This window comes from Loxodonta africana, chromosome 9 (assembly GCF_030014295.1).
Source record: "Loxodonta africana isolate mLoxAfr1 chromosome 9, mLoxAfr1.hap2, whole genome shotgun sequence".
Classification (NCBI taxonomy): domain Eukaryota; kingdom Metazoa; phylum Chordata; class Mammalia; order Proboscidea; family Elephantidae; genus Loxodonta; species Loxodonta africana.
This window is the reverse complement of record NC_087350.1, coordinates 26,021,239-26,043,045: the sequence shown is the minus strand read 5'-3', so window position 1 is coordinate 26,043,045 and position 21,807 is coordinate 26,021,239. Positions and strand designations below refer to the sequence as shown.

Below are 21,807 nucleotides of genomic sequence, written 5' to 3'. Positions count from 1 at the left end.
CTTGAACAACTCTTTACATTTTTAAGGACTGTAAACTACCAGGCCGAACGCTCTGAGATTTCTGCTTGCTAAATGTGCACATGGAGTATAAAAGTATTAGTTTGCACTTTTTGGAAAATTGAGTAGTGAAGAATAATTTCAAACAACTATTTACTCATGAATGAGAGATTTGGTTTCTAATCTCATAACCCAGAAATTGAGGTTGATGCAAGCTTCCTGAGATTGAAAATCAGCTTTATAAAATCCTAGCTTTGTTCTTGCTCATATCAGTGGTTTCTGGATATAATCATGGATTACTGCAGGCTCAGCATAATCCACTGAGCCTTAGACGTGAATGGTTCCGGGTTCAGGACACTCACTTTTTTAATACAATAGCCACAAAAAAAAAAAGCTTGCATCTTCTTTCTGTATCACTTGTGCAAGGAAGGGTTAAGTATCACAGAGAATCTAAGGGAAAATTACTGTGAGCCATTAACGACACTGTTTCTCTGCCTCACATGAATTTGAAGATGGCTCTTACTGGAAAAATACATTCCAACGTACTTTTTTGATTATTACATTCGCCTGTATGTAGATTTACAAAAGTCTCAGAAAGACTAAAGAATTGTAAGAGAAGAAGAGATAAAAGGGTGAAAAATTATCACAAGTCGTCCTTTTTTGAGAGTCTTTTTGTTTTGCTGTTTTAAACCTTCCTTTTCCTCAATACTTCTTAACCCTGAAGCATGGTCATAAATGTGATCTTCTCATATTTCAAGTTATTTTCAATTTTTAGACTGTCTAATAAAATAACAACTCATCAAGAAAAACAAAATGATTTCAAAATAAAGGTTTAAACCATATTACCAGCTGCTGTTGAGTCAGTTCCAACCCATGGCAACTCCAAGTGTGTCAGAGTAGAGCTATGCTCCACTGGGTTTTCAATGGCTGATTTTTCAGACATAGATTGCCAGGGCTTTCTTCCAAGGCACTTCTGGGTGGACTTGAATCTCCAGCCTTTCAGTTAGCTGAGGAAGTTAACCATTTACACTATCCAGGGACTCTTAAGCTGTAATTACCTGGGGGCATTACACCTTTCTAAATGTGTTTTGAATTCTAAGGACTGTGTTGACTAAGAAAAACCCACTTCTACTTGTGTAAGGGCAGGGATTGTCTTAATTTCCTTTGGAATCATCAAAGTGTCCACAATAGCCCACTAGTCATATTTTGGCTATTCAGTCAAGAGCAGAGAAATGCTAGAAAATTTAATTTAGAGGAACCAAACTCCAGTTACTAACTAAAATTTTTTATTCTTTTACTTTCGAATGGCATTTTCTCAACAACCAAAAAATATCCATTCTTAATTTACATTGTTTGTGACACGTATTCAATTTTTATTCTCCAGACAAGATTTAAAAAAAAACAAATAACAAAATTGAACCACTTAGTATAATTTTTCAACAATACCAACAATCACCAAAAAATACGTGTGTGGTTACAAAGACATGTATATAGGCATATACATGTGTGGTTACTAATATGTGGGTACATATTTTTTTTTATGTGTGCACAGATAGACTTATCTATAGGCACATGTACATACAGGTATGTGTGTGCAGGCATGTATATCTATATATATAATAAACCACACAGTGGACACAAGTACAGATCCTTCTTCGACATAATCAAATACCTCAAGAGATTGGTTTTCTGAGTTTGAAGGCTTAGGACCATATAGTCTCATGGAACAACTCAGTGAACTGGCATAATATAGTTCATAAAGTGCGTGTTCTACAAGCCAGTGTGATGAGTAGTATCCGGGGTCTTAAAAGCTTGCAAGTGGCCATCTAAGATACAACTCTTGGTATTTACTTGGACCAAAAGAGAAAGAAGGAAACCAAAGACTCAGAGGAGAAAGTCGTCTACAAGACTGTCTTCACAAACCATGACATCATCTACCCCGAAACCAGAAGAACTAGATGGTGCCCAGCTACCACCACGACTGTTCTGTTCGGGGCTACAATAGATGGATCCTAATAGAATGGGAGAAAAGCATGAAACAGAATTTAAATTCTTAAAAAGTCCAGTCTTACTGGACTGGTTGAGACTAGAGGATCCCTTGAGACTACTGACCTGAGATAATATCCTTTAAAACTTAAACCAAAATTATCCCTCGAGGTCACCTTTTAGCTAAATAACAAATTGGCTCACAAAATAAAAAATATCACCCATGAGTAAGGAAGTCCTTTAAAAAAACATCTATATGAGACCAAATGGTCAAAAACTTCTCTAAAGCAAAAATGAGAAGGTAAGGAGGCAGCGAAACTAGATTACTGGAAATGGAATGGGAATAATGACACATAGTGAAAAATATAACCAATATTACTGAATAATTTGTATAGAAATTGTTAAATGGGAACTTGCTGTGTAAACTTTCACTTAAGTTAAAATACTATTTAAAAAAAAGAAAGGATGTATGTCATTTCCACTTTGTGTAACTACAAAACTATTTATGCAATAAATAACTTGAATGTACTTGGAAAAGTGAAAATTTTGTTTCTGATTAAAAAGATACCATCTATAGCTAAAAAAAAAAAAAAAGCCCCTGATCAAATAATGGCTGGCATTAGTATTTTATTTGATCTTCCTAATTACACTGTTAGCACCCAGAGGGTAGGACACATCTCTCCCTCCCTCTCTCTCTCTCTCCCCTCTTTCTCTCTCCTTCCTTCCCTCTCTCTCTCTGTAGTTCATTCAGCCCCTGTCCCCTGGGCTATGCACATAGGAGGAACTGAAGAAGAGCTTATCAAGTAAGTAAATAAATTATACAAGCAAAAAGCGGGCCAAGGCCACGTATTATATGATCCTATTTACAGGAAATGTCCAGAACAGACACATCCTTAGAGACAGAAAGTACGTAAGTGGTTGCCAGGGCCTGGGGGGAAGAGGGACGGGGAGTGACTGCTAATGGGGTACAAGGTCCCCTTCTGGAGTGATGAAATTGTTCTGGAACTACATGGAGGGGATGGTTCCACAACACTGTGAACGTACTTAGTGCCACTGAACTGTAAATTTTCAAATGGTTAAAATAGTGAATTTTACCTCAATTAAAAAACAAAGGCCAGATTGCAAAACACGAACACCATTTATATGTCCATTACCTATCTAGCCCTCCTTTCCACATTCCTGCCCCACCCCCAGCACAAACCTCACCAAACGGTTGCGGGCAAATCAATACAACAGAATGGAACCATCTCCTCACTTCCAAAGTCACATCGGCACCCCAACAATCAGTCTTTACTGGAGACTCATAAGTCACGAGAAAGCAAAAATTCCAAAACTCAGAACTTCCTCCCACAAGTGATGATCAGAGTCAATGGCCCAGGCCTGGCTTTTCTGTTACATGTACACCCATGCGAGTTATTTTGAGGTGATCACACCCACAGTGGTTTCTGTGGTCACCAAATCAGGGCTCATCAAGAAGTGTACAACGGCTCTCTGTTCACCAGCAAGTTGGCCCACCCAGGATCCTGCTCAGCAACAGTGGCTGAGGTTGTTCCCAGAAGCAAACCCCCAAAAGGTAGCACCAGATATGGTCCCAGCAGAGGGAGGTGAGAAGGGAGAAAGCCTGAAGACCGGAAAATTCAGGAAGGAGAATCGAGCTAAGAAGAGCCTACAGGTAGAGGGAAGCTGCCCACAGGTCAGTCATTCAGCCCTCAGAATGCAGGATGATGGAAATGTCCATTCTGTCAAGTCAACTTCCCTCCCAGAAAAGCTTAGAACCAAGAGATAAGCCCTCAGGGCTGCGCCAGCTCTGAATTTACTCCCATCCTAGAGACAATCTTCTATTTATTTTTAGCACCCCAATGTCAGATGTTTTCAGAGAGCGCCTCCCCCTCATAACCACTGCTTTTTTGTGCAGTTAATTACACTCCCAATGACAACTGTTTGAAAAATCCCAAGGCAATTAAGTGTTAGAGAAACATTCCAAGCCGAAATGCTGAGTTCAGCAGCTGTGTGGTAGAGACATTCCCCTCTAGACAGGGGGCAGGCCTAGCCTATGAGGCTCAGAAGCTGGTTAAGGGGGCGGTAAACATAACGAACAAACGAAAAATACCTTGTGAGCTCTTCTTTAATCTTCAAGGGTTCATGTGGGTAGAATTTCACTCTAAAGCACATGGTGTATGGTGGATGAGCTGAAACATCATAAAAAAAAGGCATGAGAAAAGCAGCAAAAGACCATGGGCTCACACACACACAGGGGCATCAGCCATGAAGCCTCACAGACTAGCCTCGGAGGGGTGGGGGCAGGCGGGGGAGAGGGTGATTTTTTGGAAGAAGCAGATATTATGCCCAAGAAAACAAAGCAACAATGACAATAAAATTAAAAAAAAAAAAAAAGTTTGACAGGACACCCAGTGCAGATGTGGAATACAGACCGCCTGGTCAGTTAACACATCTTTCCACATCACAGGCCCCCTTCATTGCTCTGTTCTCTCAAGGTGACAGCTCCAGATAACATTTTCTCTTCCTCTTCTTCCCACTCCCTTGTGACAGATAAATTGCCCATAAGCACCATTCATGTTTCTGGCCTACTAAGAGAATTTTTAGCCTGTGAGGTGGAAAAACGTCACTGCCCACGGTTAGTTTTCCCAAAATGGCAGTCCTTCGAATTAGAACCAAGATTGTAAAAATGAAGTCAGCCATACACAGGTCCTTCTGTGTAGATTTTTAAGATCATCTATCGGTGAGGCAGCCACCTATATGAAAATCAACACTTCTATTGCTTCCTGGCTTATCTGAATCAAAATAGCACCATGGAGGCTGAAATAGTGGTTGAGGGTCATGATTCTGGAATGTTCTAATTGCATCAACTATCCAGAATGCAATCCTCCTTTCAGTACATGACCAGTTAATGAGACTCTAGAGGACTTCCTTCATTCCAACACACCTCTAATTATAAGTCCACTAGTGAGTTCCAATATTACCTTAATAAATGAACCCGCGTGTAGTGAGATGCATTTTAGATTACAGTTGAGATATAAAATGAGCAACTTAAAATCAAGGAAATATGGTTGTTAGTAGTACTAGTTCTATGGATCTGACAGATGTGCTCATTGTTTGCCTTTTTATTAGTATAGTTGCCTGGGATCAGCTCTGAATCTACATCCAAATGAGAACAGAAAATAGCATCCAACTCTCCCCAAACTTATGTTTCAAGATAAAAAACCAAACAAACAAAAAAACCAAACCCATTGCTGTTGAGTCGGTTTTGACTCATAGCAACCCTATAAGACAGAGTAGAACTGCCCCATAGGGTTTCCGGTTAGCAGCCAAGCTCTTAACCACTGCTCCACCAGGGCTCCAAATTTCAAGATAAACCCAAACACCAAACCCTGTGCTGTCGAGTCGATTCCGACTCATAGTGACCGTATAGGACAGAGTAGAACTGCCCCATAGAGTTTCCAAGGAGCACCTGGCAGATTCGAACCGCCGACCCTTTGGTTAGCAGCCATAGCACTTAACCACTACGCCACCAGGGTTTCCAATTTCAGGATAAGCAGGGGTTAAATCATTAGCCAGTACTATAATGCCTGTATAGAGACAAGTTCTTTATATAGAAAGAAATATCACCATCAAATAGGAATACATAAGGAGGATGACTTAATATAGAAAACAAATCTGCTTAAAAAATAATTTGATAGAAAGGATCCAAATCACAGGAAAACCCAGCAGCATCTTGCTGACTATCTCAGCAGAGGAAAAACTGATTACACACACACACACACACACACACGCACACATGAACTCTTCCCATTGAAGAGCCCTTACTTCCCCACCAGGGACTACCACATTTCTTATCTGAGTTGGTTGCTCCTAACGTGGCTCTGTGTTCCCTAGATTCAAGAAAGAAAACACTTTTCTGAAGCTCTAGAAGAAAATGGACACCTCTTACCAGGGGTGGATTAACCGGTAAGCAAAGTATGCACGAGCTTAATAGTATTTGCTTACTAATACATAGTGCACAATTTCACATGGGTTGAAAATCACGTGAAATTGTGCGCTACAGATTAGTCAGTAAGCACGAGTAAGCCTGTGTGTACCTTGCTCACTGGGTAATCCATCCCTGCCTCTTACATACCACAGAGACAATGTGGAAAAGACACAAATGATTCTCAAGTCATTCATCTTTCAGAAAATCTAGAAATTCAGTTTAAACTCAAAATATTTATATCTTTACACATTCCTGTTTTCTTTAATTTTTTTTAAATCACCACTCTTAAATAATTAAAGAAAATATTTTTTTAAATTAGAAAACCTCTGGCTTGTCCTTAATAAAAAGGACAAGACTGTTTTTAAAGAGAGAACAACAGAGCAATAGATCAGTAGAAAATGGAAGAGAGGAGTTTTCTTTCTTTTTTCTTCCTCCCTTTTCTTTCTTTTGCAAAATTAACACATATTCAAACACAACGAATGAATATAGACAGACAGATAGATGTCATCCTCCCTCGCTTTCCTTCATTTTGTCTTTACTCCTGCCACTTCTGTCCTTTACTCCTACCCTGGTGGTGAAGTCCTTAAAGCACTTGGCTCCTAACTGAAAGGTTTGTGATTTGAACCCACCAGCCGCTCGGTGGGAGAAAGGTACCACGGTCTGCTTCTGTAGAGATTTACAGCCTTGGAAACCCTGTGGGGCAGTTCTAGTTCATCCTGTAGGGTCGCTATGAATCAGAGTTGGCTCAACGACAGTGGGTTTGGGTTTTTTGGGGTTTTCTGTCCTTTGTGTCCCCACTCCACCCCCACACTCTCCAACGACTGTTAACGACTTGATCTGTATTCTTCCACTTTTTTGTCATCTTCACACGAATATATTCAAGCATGGAGGGAATTTTTTAAATAATTTGTTCTCACAAAACCAGATCATACTATATATGTTTCTTTTGCTTTTCTCGCTGAACTCTATACCCTGGCCACCCCACTGATGCTGTTGTTAGTTGTCACTGAGTAGACTCTGACTCGTGGCCATCCCTCTAGGAAAGTAGAACTAGATCTAATTCATCCTTTATAGTAAGTGCATGATTGTTTATATGGATACACCAGAATTTACCCAACTATTCCCTGCATGTAATCACAGACTAAATTAACACAAGGTACTAATAATACCCACTACCCATCAGTTTATCGTACTGCAGTGGCTTGCATGTTGCTATAATGCTGGAAGGTATGCTACCAGTATTTTGAACACCAGCAAGGTCACCCACGATGGACAGGCTGCAGCAGAACTTCCAGACTAAGACAGACTAGGAAGAAAGTCCTGGCAATCTACTTCTGAATATTAACTAATGAAAAGCCTATGGATCACAACAGAACATTCAACGATCATGAAGATGGCACAGGACTGGGCAACGTTTTGCTCTGTCGTACATGGAGGTCGCCGTAAGTCAGAGCCTGCTTGATGGCAACAAAGAACAAATAGTGACACATTCACCACCAGACCCATTATCAGAAAAGGGATTAGAGCAGGCAGCAGAAAAACAGGAGGAAGCGCTTTTCAAGTCGGAAATTTTCCATTTTCCTCTAGCATCGTATATCTTTAATAAGCTCCCTACTGTGTCTTTCTCCCATATCAACCCAGCTTCTTTGGCTCCATGTCACCAATAAAAGAAAAAGCAGAGAGTTCCTCTGTGGAGTTAAAAGAACCACATGGTTTTAGCATCTTGAACCACGAACAGGACCAGGAACCTTCTCTGACAAGATGCTCAACCTCATCGCTGAGGCCTGAAGGAGTCACAGCTACAGGGGGCTTCTCCTTGAAGAACTCACTCCCAAGGTTCTAGATAAAAAAAAATTATGTTGTAAAGCAAGTATGAAGGCTAACGAATGCTTCTTTAAGGGTTGCAACAGGCTGAAAAGATAGTTCCCCCCCTCACCCCCGCCTCAAAAAAATGTTGATCTAGCTATGGAGGACAAGATTCATGAGGGTATGGACCTATATGTCTTGGTCAGCATTTTATCCTCAGAGCTGATATTGGAAAAAAGATTGACTGCTCGTTTAGCTGAATGAATGAATGACGGGCTCTAATCTTTGAGGCAGATGTCAAGGAGAACATTCAGCCCCTGACATCACATTCATCCCTTAACGTCTCTGACAGAGTCAAAATGCTGGTCTAGCGGGTCCGTGGTCTCAATCACTACATTAATTCCTAGGTTTATATTATGAGAACCTCCGGTCCTATTTCTTAATTTCTAGTTCTGTTCCTTAATATATGAAACAGATTCAGAGACTCTGGAGTTGGCTAGAATAACTGCTTCTACAGAGAGGATTAATTCCATCAGCAAATATTAATTGAACAAATACTAACTGGCAGGCATTGTTTAAGATCTTGTACAAATAACAGCAGCTGTGAACAGAGAAAAATTCAACCCTTGTGGAGCACACATTCCTTTGGAGTAAACAGGTATAAAATCAAAATAAATAAGTGAAATTTATAGGACATTTCTGTTGTTAGCTGCCATCGAGTTGGCCCCCAACTCACGGTGATTTCATGTACAACAGGATTCGATCGTTGTGATCTCAGAGTTTTCACTGGCTGCTTTTTGGAAGTAGATCACCAGTCCTTTCTTCCTAGTTTGTCTTAGTCTGTAATCTCCACTGAAACCCGTTCAGCCTCATTGCAACATGCAAGCCTCCACTGATAGATGGGTAGGTAGCTACACACGAGGTGCGTTGGCTGGGAATTGAACCTGGGTCTCCTGCATGGAAGGTGAGAATTCTACCACTGACTCACCACTGCCCTTGCATATATGACATTAGAAGTTCATTAAATGCTATGGAGAAGAATAAAGCAGAACGGATTTAAGAAGAAAGAGAAGACAAACCCCTACCTCTGTTCCCTCCTATCATCAAAACTCCAACCAAATCCACAAAGGCAAGTGTAATTCTCTTTACTACTTCCTAGAACACCAACTCATTTAACATTTTAAGTCATAAGCAAGGGGGTGGGGGGGGAGTCACCTTTCAGCCCAAATATGGTAGCACTGGACTTGGGGTGAGAAGCCCATGCACCCATACCAGCTGTAGATGCTAAAAAAGGAGCCTTCCCAGGTTCAACCCAGCCCTTGGCATTCGCTTCCTGGGACAAGTCCAAGGTCAGTAATCCCCTTGTAGAGGTGTAACTGTCTCCTCTCCCAAGCTAAGTGTCTCTGCCCAATTCAGCTTCAATGTCTTCCTGTTCTTAAGCTACAGGGGAAAGGAGGTGAAGTAAAGGATGACTCCAATCTCTGCCAAACATCTGGCACAGAAGCAGTCACTGGGAACCTCTGAGGAAGGCGCTGCCTGTGGAGCAGGAAGCACCTGGCGTGGAGGTAATACGTGGGCAACGAGCCCCAAACCCTGAACTTGGACCTTCCTCCAGCAGTGTCATCACGAACAGACGATATGTGCGTTTACTGGACAGAGTGTCAGAATCAACCCCTAGGAGACTTTATGGCCCAGCTCTACTGCTGACACAAAGTCCACAGCATTCATGACAGGGCACACGGGATGGCAGGAGACAGGGGATTCATCAGGGGATGTGCCCTAGAGTTTTGAGGAGACTTCCAACAGTGACCTCGAGCAAGCTCCTAAATTCTCTGCTTCCCGCTCAGGAAGAGGGGAGGCTGGACCAGCCACCATGCCTGCATCACAGAAGTGTTTGAATGGATCTGAAGAAGTCTTAGAGTTTCTGGGTGGTGAAACAGTTAACAAACTCGACTACTAACAGGAAGGTTGGAGGTTCGAGTCCACCCAGAGGTGCCTTGAAAGAAAGGCCTGGCAATCTATTTCCTAAAAATCAGCCATTGAAAACCTTATGGAGCTCAGTTCTACTCCAACACACATGGGGTCTCCATGAGTTGGAGTCGACTTGACAGCAACTGGTTTGGAAGAGGTCTTGTCATGTGCACCACAGGGTGCTACCTAGACGTGAATTTCTGTTTTGGGGGGGTTTTCGTGTGTGTGTGTGTGTGTGTGATAAACAGTTTAGAAGAAGGGGGGTGGTAAGATGGAGGGAGGAGAGGGAGAAGACTAAATGGAACTTAACAACTCAACACCACAGCTGAAAACCATTTGCTCAGCCATGTAAGTGCTAAACACAGAGAATACCACTGAGGAGCAGAGAAGGGTAAAGTGCAAAAATCACTTTAAATGCCAGGAGCCTATAACAGGACTGAGCACAGCAGGGCTCCCTGCTCACAGCTGGCAAGCTACCTGCCAGACAGGGCTGGGGAGGACAAGGGCAGCTCTGGTGGCACCTTGTTCCGTCAGCCCAGCCCGGGTATCGTCATTTTGGTAGTTTGTGAGCACAAGAACACAGGCCAAGGCACAGCCATTTATAAGGCTGAGACAGACTTTCTCATTCCCACTTTGAAACTTTGCCCAGAAATGTCGTCGGGAATAGCAAGAGGTTAGTTGAGTAGGTTCCCCAGTGAAAATTAAAAAAAGCAAAAAACAAAACCAACTTTCTGTTTTTAACCAAGAGTCCCTGGGTAGCACAGATGGTTAAGTTCTCGCCTGCTAACCGAAAGATCGGAGGTTTGAGTCCACCTAGAGGTGCCTTGGAAGAAAGGCCTGGCGATCTACTTCCATCAAATCAGCCATTACAAACCCGAGGGAACACAGCTGTAGTCTGAAACCCATGGGGTCACCATGAGTCAGAATTGACTCCACGGCAACCGGTACTGGTATTTTAACCAACAACCTTTCTCAAAGCTCTTTTAAAAAACAAAAATAGGATTTTTTTTTTTTTTTTTTTAGAGAAATATCACTTAGCTTTTCTTAAAATGCATGTCTTTCTCCAATCATCTTAAAGAACCATAGGAAAATTAAAAATAAGACTAATAACTTCAGTAATATGATATGACCTCATGATCTTTCTCACACAGAGTCTGGCTTACAGCTATGAACGTTTCCCCCCAAACTTCTTAAAACGGCAGTTTAAGGAGCGAGCCTGTGGCTGTAACAGACGGTGGGGCAATTCCCACACCTGGAAGACATCTCCTCTTGGGCCTCTCTCTTCTGAGATGTAACTGGAATAAAAGGCATCAATCTGTCAGACTTTCAGACCCTGCAGACATATTGCAAAGGGTCTGATGCTACAGACAGAACCTCTAACACCCCACAAATATGAGGCTCTCTTTCCAAAAGACCCTAAGTAGCCATTAGAGGCCCCCGGCCTGTTGAGGGCAACCGATGCGTTTTTATACTTAACCAAATGCACATTCTCCCTCCTCAGTCTTCCTGGGGAACTTTTCTAGAGAGAGGACTGGGGTGCACGCCCCCGCCTCCCCAAAGTGCAGATGGTAGGCATAGTGACCCTAACGGATTCATCTGCACCTTCTATAAGGAAACAGCTGGGGAGACAAAGTATTTCTGCGCATGCACACAGTGACGCTAGGACACCAAAAGGGCAGAGTATTACTCACCGAACAAACTATAACTCTTGGGATACGCTTAATGTGCCAGCTACAGGGAACTTAGGCTACATTAACGACAGCTCTCTTCAAGTAGGAAATGATTATTATCATTTAACGACGACCGTTACCATGGTTAGCAACAGCCATGGTCCCTTCATCACGCATACTGAAATTATAACCAGCAGCCTCTAAGCCTCTGTTGGTGCTGTGTTGCCTCTACTTCCAAAGCAGAGATTTTTTTAATTGCACCTAACTCCTCCTGTTATAGTTTTCTCTTACGCTTTTATCACACACACTGGTGCACACACATATGCAGGTACTAAATGAAGTCATACTATAAATTCTCCCCTAGGGGACACAGGTTCTCACAAATACTTGTTCTCTGAATTCTCTGCCCACCTACGCCTGTTCAGAAGCTCTAACAGGGCCTTCTGTGTCCAACGCTTCTTCTCTCAAGCTCACCATTTGGACAAATTGCTGTGGCCATACTTGAAACACTCAAGCTCCATTTCCTCATCTGTAAAATGGGGGTAATGATAAAACCAGTCACAGAGCCGGGGTTGGCAAACTTCCGGTAAAGGGCCACAGAGTAAATAGTTTCCACTTTGTGAGCTACACAGTCTCTGTCTCAATTACCCCACTCAGCTGTTGTAATGCGAAAGTAACTTCAGACAACATGTAAACAAATGGGCACGGCTGTGTTCCTAAAAGGGGTCCCTGGGTGGTACAAATTGTCAATGCCTTCAGCGGCTAACCAAAAGGTTGGAGATTTGAGTTCACCTAGAGGTGCCCTGGAAGAAAGGCCTGGCAATCTACTTCCAAAAAATCAGCCATTGAAAACCCTATGGAGCAGTTCTACTGTGAAACACATGGGGTCACCATGAGTCAGCACCGACCCCAAGGCAACTTGTTTGGTTTTGGTTTTGTGCCCCTAAAAAGCACTGACATTTAAAGTTTATATAATTTTCTTATATGATAAAATAGCATCCATCTTTTGATTTTTTCCCCAAGCATTTAAAAATGTAAAACCTAGTTCTAGCCCACAGGCTATATACAAAAGCAGCTTGTTGGGCCTGGTTTTGCCCACAGGCCATAGTTTGCTGACCCTTGATATACAGAGGGCCTGGTGATGTTAAAGAAGTCGATGACACTGTAAAGCACTCTGCAGACTGCCTGAGACCTAAGTGCTCAACCTATAGTAGTTACTGTTACTCTGAGGAGCAAAGAAAAAACCCACGTGGTTGAAATAGAGCCGCTCAACTGGATATGGCTGACCACGGTGTAGAAGTGAGGGGGGAGACTTCCATTTCTCAGGAAGAGTCAGGATGAAGGTAGACCCAGACTTTCCAGCCCACGAAGTCGAAAAATACTTCCCTAGGCATGAAATAGGTGCATAAATTAAGAGGTTATTTGGCAATCCTGGCATGTAAGGAATAACTTTGCTGCCTGAGCCTGAGGCACAGTGAGCTAAGGATTTTGGCAAGAAAAGTTAGCAAGGGTACATGAACCTGAAGCAAATGATCCAGGTACCTGCTTGCTGCGGAGAGTGTATAACCAGCTGGACCCACAGGGGTCATGCGGTGAGTTTAAACCAACTAGTAGTAATAGTAATAATAATAGTGCCAGTCAAAATTCAATTACTTACGTAATTTGGTACCGATAAGATTTTACACCATAAAATTACATCTAGAAATGAGGCATTATAAAGGATGTCTGTAGGGTAATGCTATTCAGCTATATGCATCCCCTCCCTAATGGGCTCAGCTTTGCTCTCCCCTGAAGCATGCTGGGGATGAATTTGGGATGGACTCGGGCTAAGGTACAAGGCTGGGAGGGTCATGGCTAGGCCAGTGGCCAAGGCCGAAGAACGCCTTAGCAACAAGAAAGAAAACATCTAGGCCTGGACGTGAAGTCCCTGGGAACACTGACTGCCCAAGGACGTGGGAGAAAACGATGAGCCTTGGTCCCAGCTAGAATGGTATATAAGCTTGGGTCCCTTGCTAGGTGGTTGCGGAAAATACTCTAGCCAGCCGCCACTGGAGAACAGCTGCTTGCCTGTGTCAGTAAGTTTCCCTGAATAAATGTATGAATTTGGAAAGGGCTATGTGTCAGTTCTTCGAATTATCTGCCGGACACACAGCGAGGGTCTTCCCTTGCTGGGGCTGTCCCCCAACAATGTCCAAAGTGAAACAGAAGTGCATAAAGCATTCCTAAATTGACCCACATTTGAATCACCTCTGATACTCATATACCAAGTGTGGAACTTCTTAGCTCATCATGGGTATCATTCAGTTATCTATGTGGCCAAAACACATGTAGTTTTGAATCAGGTGGCCCATTTCAAAACAATATGGGCCCTCCTGAAGGAAGAGGGAAGCCCCTAGAAGTATCTTCCAAGTGGTATAAGGGGTTCCTCCATCAGAAACTCCTTTTCTTTCTGATCTTTCTGCTATTTATGTGACTCTTCCCTACTTCCAGTGAGGGGGAGTTCTGGGCCCTCCCTACATCCAAGTATCCGCCATTGTACCCAATCAAAATGATGTCGATATTGCTGCCAACTACATCATAAGGATAAGGTTAAAAATTAGAAATTTGGAACTTGTCAAACATTCACATCATTTAAAATTGCATGTTATATAATTAAGTTATTTTTGTCTTTGCTATTGTTACCATGGGATTTCCCAGATGGTGCAAATGGTTAATGCATTGCTGCTAACAAAAAAGTTGGAGGTTCAAGTCCACCCAGAGGTGCCTCAGAACAAAGGCCTGATTATCTATCTGCTTCCGGAAAATCAGCCATTGAAAACCCAGTGGTGCACAGTTCTACTCTGACACACATGGGCTTGCCATGACTTGTTCAAACCAGTAGACTCGAGGCAACTGGCTTTATTGTTGCCATTATTGGTTTCATACTGGGAAATAAAGCACAACATGGATACCATTTGTAAGCCCAAATTGCATTGGCTCTCCGATAAAAGGATCAAAGAAGGAATTTTTTTTTTAATTTTGTTGTGTTTTAGGTGAAAGTTTACAACACAAATTAGTTTCTCATTCAAAAATTTATATACAAATTGTTTTGTGACATTGGTTGCAATCCCCACAATCTGTCATGCTCTCTGCTTTCCCTTTATACCCCTGGTTCCCCAGGTTTCCTTTCCCTTCCTGCCTTCTCATCTTTGCTTTTGGGCAGGTGTTGACCATTTGGTCTCATATGCTTGATAGAACAAAGCACATTCCTCACATGTGCTGTTGTTTGTTTTATAAAAATGCAGTGCCGTCGAGTCGATTCCGACTCATAGCAACCCTATAGGACAGAGTAGAATTGCCCCATAGAGTTTCCAAAGAGCACCTGGCAGATTTGAACCGACAACCCTTTGGTTAGCAGCCATGGTTTCCATTTGTTTTGTAGGCCTGTCTAATCTTTGGCTGAAAGGTGGACTTGGGGAGTGGCTTCAGTTCTGAGTTAGCAGGGTGTCCAGGGGCCATAGACTTGGGGGTTCTTCCAGTCTCTGTGAGACCAGTAAGTCTGGTCTTTTTTTGTGAATTTGAATTTTGTTCTACATTTTTCTCCCACTCTCACTGGGATCCTCTATTGTGATAGTTATCAGAGGGGCCAGTGGTAGTAGCCAGGCACCATCTAGTTTTCTGGTCTCAGGCTGGTAGAGGCTGTGGCTCACGTGGTTCATTAGTCCTTTGGACTAATGTTTTCCTTATTTCTTGGATTTTCTTCATTCTCCTTTGCTCTGGCATAATGGAACCAACAGATGTATCTTAGATGGCTACTCACCACAGTAGGATGTAGAACATTTTCTTTATGAACTATGTTATGCCAAATTGACCTAGATGTCCCCTGAGACCATGGTCCCCAGCCCTCAGCCCCAGTAACTCAGTCCCTCAAGGTGTCTGGATGTGTCTAGGAAATCTCTATGACTTTGCCTTGGTCAAGTTGTGCTGATTTCTCCTATATTGTGTGTTTTCCCCTTCACCAGAGTTAACACATGTCTATTGCCTAGTTAGTGATTTTCCTTCCCCACCCTTCCCCTCCGTCGTAACCATCAAAGACTGTTTTTTTTTTCCCTGTGTATAAAGCTTTTCTTGGCTTTTTACAATAGCGGTCTCATACAATATTTGTCCTTTTGTAATTGACTTATTTCACTCAGCATAACGCCCTCCAGATTCTTCCATATTGAGAGACGTTTCACAGATTCATCATTGTTCTTTATCATTCTGTAGCACTCCATTGTGTGTATGTACCATAGTTTGTTCATCCATTTATCTGTTGATGGGCATCTAGGTTGTTTCCATCTTTTTACTCTTATAAAAAATTCTACAATGAACATGGGTGGGTATATATCTATTCATGTGACGACTCTTATTTCTCTAGAATATATTCCTAGCAGTGGGATTGCTGGATCATATGGTATTTCTATTTCTAACTTTTTAAGGAGTCGCCATATCATTTTTCATACTGGTTGTGCCATTTTGCATTCCCACCAGCAGTACATAAAAGTTCCAATCTCCCTGCAACATCCCCAACATTTGTTATTTTCTGGTTTTTTTTTTTTTTTTTTTTTTTTGATTAGTGCCAGTAATATTGGGGTAGGATAGTAATCTCATTGTAGTTCTGATTTGCACTTCTCTAATGGCTAACGATTGCAAGCATTTCCTCTGTGTCTATTAGTTGCCTGAATGTTTTCTTTGGTGAAATGTCTGTTCATATCATGCTTATTTTTTAATTGGATTATTTGCTTTTTGTTGCTGAGGTATTTTAGAGATTAGACCCTTGTCGGATATGTCATAGCCAAAATTTTTTTTCCAGTCTGTAGATTCTCTTTTTACTCGTTCAGTAAAGTCTTTTGATGAGTATAAGTGTTTAATTTTTAAGAGATTCCAGTTACCTAGTTTATCTTCAGTTGTTTGTACATTGTTAGTTACGGTTCGTATTGTATTTTTGTTACCCAGTTAGGGTCCGTGACCTGGAGCAGTCAAGCCAATGAAACATACTCCAAGGCAGAAAAAGAGAGAAAGTTTATTAGGGGGTGACACCAGTGGACAGTCCAACAGCAACGTTGGCTGTCTTCATGGAGCCCCAAAAGGCAATTTCTACATCAGAGCTTATATATCATTTTTCCAAGGGTTACTTAGTGTCTTCAGGCACATAGCCCACAGATGGTTGGAGGAGTATATATTACAAGACAATTACAAGAAACTCTTTATTAGACTAAAGATATGCATGCCCAACATCTAGACTCTAACTGAGATAAGGAGCAAGAAAAAAAGAAAGTTACAGACCAAAAGTGTCAGGCAGCCTTCCTAGCTGCTGCCTTGCAGGCTGAAGGTCATCCCCCAAGGGAACAAAGAAAAGGAGGGAGACCAAGGCTGCAACAGCTGAGAAGGCCCCACGCCACTTTGGAAAGAGACTAGTGCAGCTCATGGAATAAAAAAGGACATTGAAAGTGAGAGTGTACAAAATGCCAAGCAAAAAAAAACTTACAGGTTACTTAGAGGATCATTATAACATTAGTTATGTCAAGCTCTCAATCACCCATTTTGAAAAGGAGAAAATATGTCATGCAATATTAGGGTCACATTTATGCAATGGGTTATGGGTCCTAGCATTGTTGCTATTTTTTCTTCCATGATCTTTGTCGTTTTAGGTTTTATATTTAGGTCTTTGATTCATTTTGAGTTAGTTTTTGTGTATGGTGTGAGGTATAACTCCTGTTTCATTTTTTTTACAGATGGACATCCAGTTTGCCACAGCCATTTGTTAAAAAGGCTGTCTTTTCCCCCATTTGATGGACTTTGGTCCTTTGTCAAAGATCAAGTGACCACAGGTGGATAGATTTACATCTGAGTTCTCAATTCTGTTCCATTGGTCTATGTGTCTGTTGTTGAACCAGTGTCAGGCTGTTCTGAGTACCCGGGTTCTGAGATCAGGTAGTATGAGGCCTCCTAGTTTGTTCTTTTTCTTCAATAATGTTTTGCTTATCTGGGGCCTGGAAATTTTTGTTGAAACTGGGAGAAAAAGAGTTACCTGGCGAAACAAACTGAGCTATCACTAGAATAAGAGAAACCAGCTTTAGTTCCAAAGCTGGAAAATTTCTGAGCCTCATGCATGGCTTAAACAAAACTCCCAGCTGCTCTTCCCGGAAATGAGCACTGGGAAGAGGAAAACCGGAAAGAGCAAAATCAGCCCAAACTAAACCATACTAGTTGGGGACTTAGTGCCATTTACATAATGAGTTTTGTTCAGTTGTATATTTTGCTTTATTTTTTAAAGAACATGGCCGTGAACTTCTACATGTGCCCTAAGAGGATCATCTCTAGTTCTATTCAACTAGCATTTATTATCAACCAACTTCATGCATGACCTCATATTAAGTTCTGGACCCTGTGAAGAAATCTTCTAAACTAAATACTGAGGATAAATGATCAGACAAGTATACACATTTGAATAAAGACAATGGGATAGGCTGCCCCAATAGGTCCAGAGAGTAGGGTTACTGTCGCCAAGGGCGTTAGCAGAAGAAGAGTATGCGAAGCTTTACTGTCAAGAAGAATATGCTCAAGTTCAGCACACACACACACACACACACAAAAGCCCCATACATAAAGGGAAAAGAAATTGAGCCACAAAGCAAAGGCATGAAGGGTGTGGGAAGTTAGCCTGGAAGGACAAAACGAGTTGGGTGCCATGCATCTAAACTGGCCTCAGGAGTGAGTTTGGGACCTGTCACTCTTCTCCTTCCGTTCCTTAGACCACAGCAAAATTTACTCCTTTGATACTCTCATGCCAGCCCCCCAAAAATCTGTTTCCTATTGATGAAATCATCCAGCAGCAAGGTTAGCCCCAAGGGAGATGTTGGAAAGCTAAGGAGTGCTACATAAACGTGAAGTACCACAAATATAACCATCAGAGCAGGAATTATACCGCCATCTGTGATGGCGAGTTTTATGTGTCAACTTGACTAGGCTATACCCAAAAACCAAACCCGTAGCCGTTGAGTCAGTTCTGACTCATATTGACCCTACAGGGCAAAGCAGAACCACCCCATAGGGTTTCCAAGGAGCGGCTGGTGGATTCGAACTGCTAACTTTTGATTAGCTATTTAATCAAACACTAATCTAGAGGTTGGTATGAAGGTATTTTGTAGATGTGGTTTAAGTAAAGGAGATTATCCTTAATAATAAGGGTGGGCCTCATGCAATTGGGCGAAAAGCCTTAAGAGTAAAACTGAAGTTTCCCAAGAAAGAAAAAATTCTACCTAAAGACTATAAAAGAACTCCTGCCTGACTTTCCAGCTTGCTGGTTTGCCCTACAAATTTTGGACTTGCCAGCCTACACACAACCACCTGAGCCAATTCCTTAAAATAAATCTCTTTACATGTATGTATATAAGTATGTTATATATGTATGAGTGTGTGTGTGTATAAAATCTCCTATTGGCTCTGTTTCTCGGGAGAACCCTGACCAATATGCCATCTCAGGATTGCAAGGAGAGTCATCCTAACTTCTGGGAAGGAGCACTACACACATCAGCCAGCAGCTTTACTCAATATTGCTATTATGTCTGAGTCAACCCATGTATTTTGCAGAGGCTGGAAGTCCTCCCCAAGCTGATTTGTATGCAAAAGCCATTTCCAAGAACCCTTGGGCCTTCAGGGTGCTTGGCAGCAGCACAGCACTGGTAAATAGAGCAAGAATAAGATCTTAGCTACCCTGTTGGGCTTAATCAGGCTTCACACAAGCACCAGCCAGGATTAAGCAGAGAGCTTGTTTAAGAGAGTAAGTGGACTTTCTTTCACTGAGGTCTCTGTTTTTACAGTGTATGCTTTATACATAACACACTTTGATTTCTTTCTTAGTTTTTGCATAAAGTTTTATCTCATTTTGTTTATTTTCTCAAAAATTTTATTACCAAGTGATATATGAGTATATACTCATTGTAAAAGTTCTGAGTAAAATATAACTATCTATATAATAAAATGCGGAAGCCTCCCTTCTGTCTATCGCACTCTCTTCCCCAGAAGTAAGCACAGTTTAGTATATCTTTCCAGCTCTTGTTCTTTGCACTTATATATTCATATAGAAATAATTTTTTATGTTAATATAAATGGATCATTCTATATGTGGTATTTTTATTTCCTTTTTTTAACTCAACACTAAGTCTAACAAATATTTCTGTATCAATAATATATATTCTGTGCCATTCTTTTTAGTGACTACATCTCTTCTTCTACATCATTTTATTAAGACTTGACAAAATTGCTGGCCTTTTCATTGTTTCCAATTCTCAGTGTTCTAAACAATACTGCAACAGACATCCTTGCATAATATATGCTTATGCGGGAATACATTTTGCTTTAAAATCAATTCATAGAAATGGACTTGCTGGGTCAAGAGGCATAAGCATTTTTAGTCTGGAAGGCAGCCAAATTTCCCTCCAAAATGGCTTTACCAGTTTATACGCTGCCACCAAAAGTGTTTCCCTCATCCTCATTAACCCTGGATATTATCAATATTTTTAATTTTCTCAGCATAAGAAACAAAATACTTGCCTTAATTTGCATTTCCCTTGTTACTAATGATGCTGAGCATCTTTTTATGAGTTTATTGGCCACTTATTTTTTTTATTTTTATTTGTTCTGTGTCTCTCTTGCATATTTTTCTATTGGTTTATTTTCCTTTTGGTTTGTAGCATCAGGTTTGAAATACTCTGCATATAACTATTCTGTTATATATTTTGCAAATGTTCTTCCCATTATTTTGCTGGTGTTTTAACTTGTTTATCTTTTGTCTTATAGTCAGCCATTCAACAAACATTTATTGAGAATCTACTATGTGCAATGAACAAACCAGATATTCTGGTTCAAAAAGGTTAATTTTTGCACAGATTTGTCAGCATTTTGCTTTGTTCCTTCTGGGATTTATGTTTTCCTTAGGACGCCCTGTGCTACCTGAAGATTATAAAAATATACTCCTAAATTTTTACCTAGAACTCTATAAATTGTTAAATGTATTGGACTTTTTGACTCCTCTGGCATTAATTTCATAAATGGTGTGAAGTATGGATTTAGCTTTTTTGTTTGTTTGTTTGCAAGAGGAAAGACAATTACCCAAAATCCATGCCTTGAATGACTATCTTTCCCAGTCTGATATGAAAAACAATCTTTATCGTAACCTATTTTTCCATAAATAATGGCTCAGTTTAGGGATTATGTGTTCTGTTCCACTGATTATTTTCCTAATCCTGGGTATGTCTTAATTACTACGTACGTCTCTTACTAAACCAGTTGCCCACGACTCAATTCTGACTCATGGCAACCCCACATTTTTTCAGAATAGAACTGCACTCTTTTAATTACTATAGCTTATATGGCTTGGCTTGATACAGAACAAAGGCTCGTTCTTATTCATTTTTACATACTTATTAGCTATTCTTGACTATCTTCTTTTCTAAATGAGCCTTAGAGTCAGTTTGTTAAATGCCATAAAGAGTCTCATTGGAGTTTTCATTTCAAAATTATTGAATGTATATATTAATTTGTGAAGAATTGACTTTATTAACAATATTAACCAGAATCATGAGAAGTCTCCATTTATTTAGATTTTTAAATCTACTCTAGAGTAATACCACAGTAAAATTCAAGTTTTATTCATATAGATCTTGCACATTTCTTATTATGTTTTTGTGTAAGAATTTTGTTTTTACTTGTTATTGCTGTTGTAAACAATAGCACTTTTCTTCATGACATTTTAGAAACATTTATATTGTTGTTGTTAGGTGCCATTGAGTCGGTTCCAACTCATAGCTACCCTATGTACATCAGAATGAAACACTGCCCGGTCCTGTGTCATCCCCACAACTGTTGTTCTGCTTGAGCCCATTGTTGTAGCCACTATACCAATCCACCTTGTTGAGGGTCTTCCTCTCTTTCACTGACCCTCTACTTTACCAAACATGATGTCATTCTCCAGAGAATGGTCCCTCCTGATAATATGTCCAAAATATGTGAGACAAAGTCTTGCCATCCTTGCTTCTAAGAACCATCTGGCCATACTGCTTCCAAGAGAGATTTGTTTGTTCTTCTGACTAAACCAAACTAAACCCACTGCCACCAAGTAGATTCCAACTCATAGAGACCCAAGAGTCCACAGTATATTCAATATTCTTCGACAACACCATAATTCAAAAGCATCAATTCTTCTTCAGTCCTCTTTATTCATTGTCTAGCTTTATTCATCTTGTCATCTGATGTGATTTTCCTATGTGTTATAAATCCTACCTCTAAGAATAGAGGTGGTCATATTAATGAGGCAGGACTCAACCTACAAGATTAGGTTGTATCTTGAGTCAATCTCTTTTAAGCTAT

General features: G+C 41.0%; 1 protein-coding gene across 1 annotated transcript in view; it reads right to left on the bottom strand.

Moving 5' to 3' along the window:
- Positions 1-21,807, bottom strand: part of FRMD3 (FERM domain containing 3) — a 364,989-nt gene that overhangs the window by 120,565 nt on the left and 222,617 nt on the right. Inside the window, exon 4 of the mRNA XM_003407817.3 lies at positions 4,094-4,172. Within this exon, the coding sequence (XP_003407865.1) occupies positions 4,094-4,172 (79 nt within the window). The remainder of the gene's footprint in view (positions 1-4,093; positions 4,173-21,807) is intronic.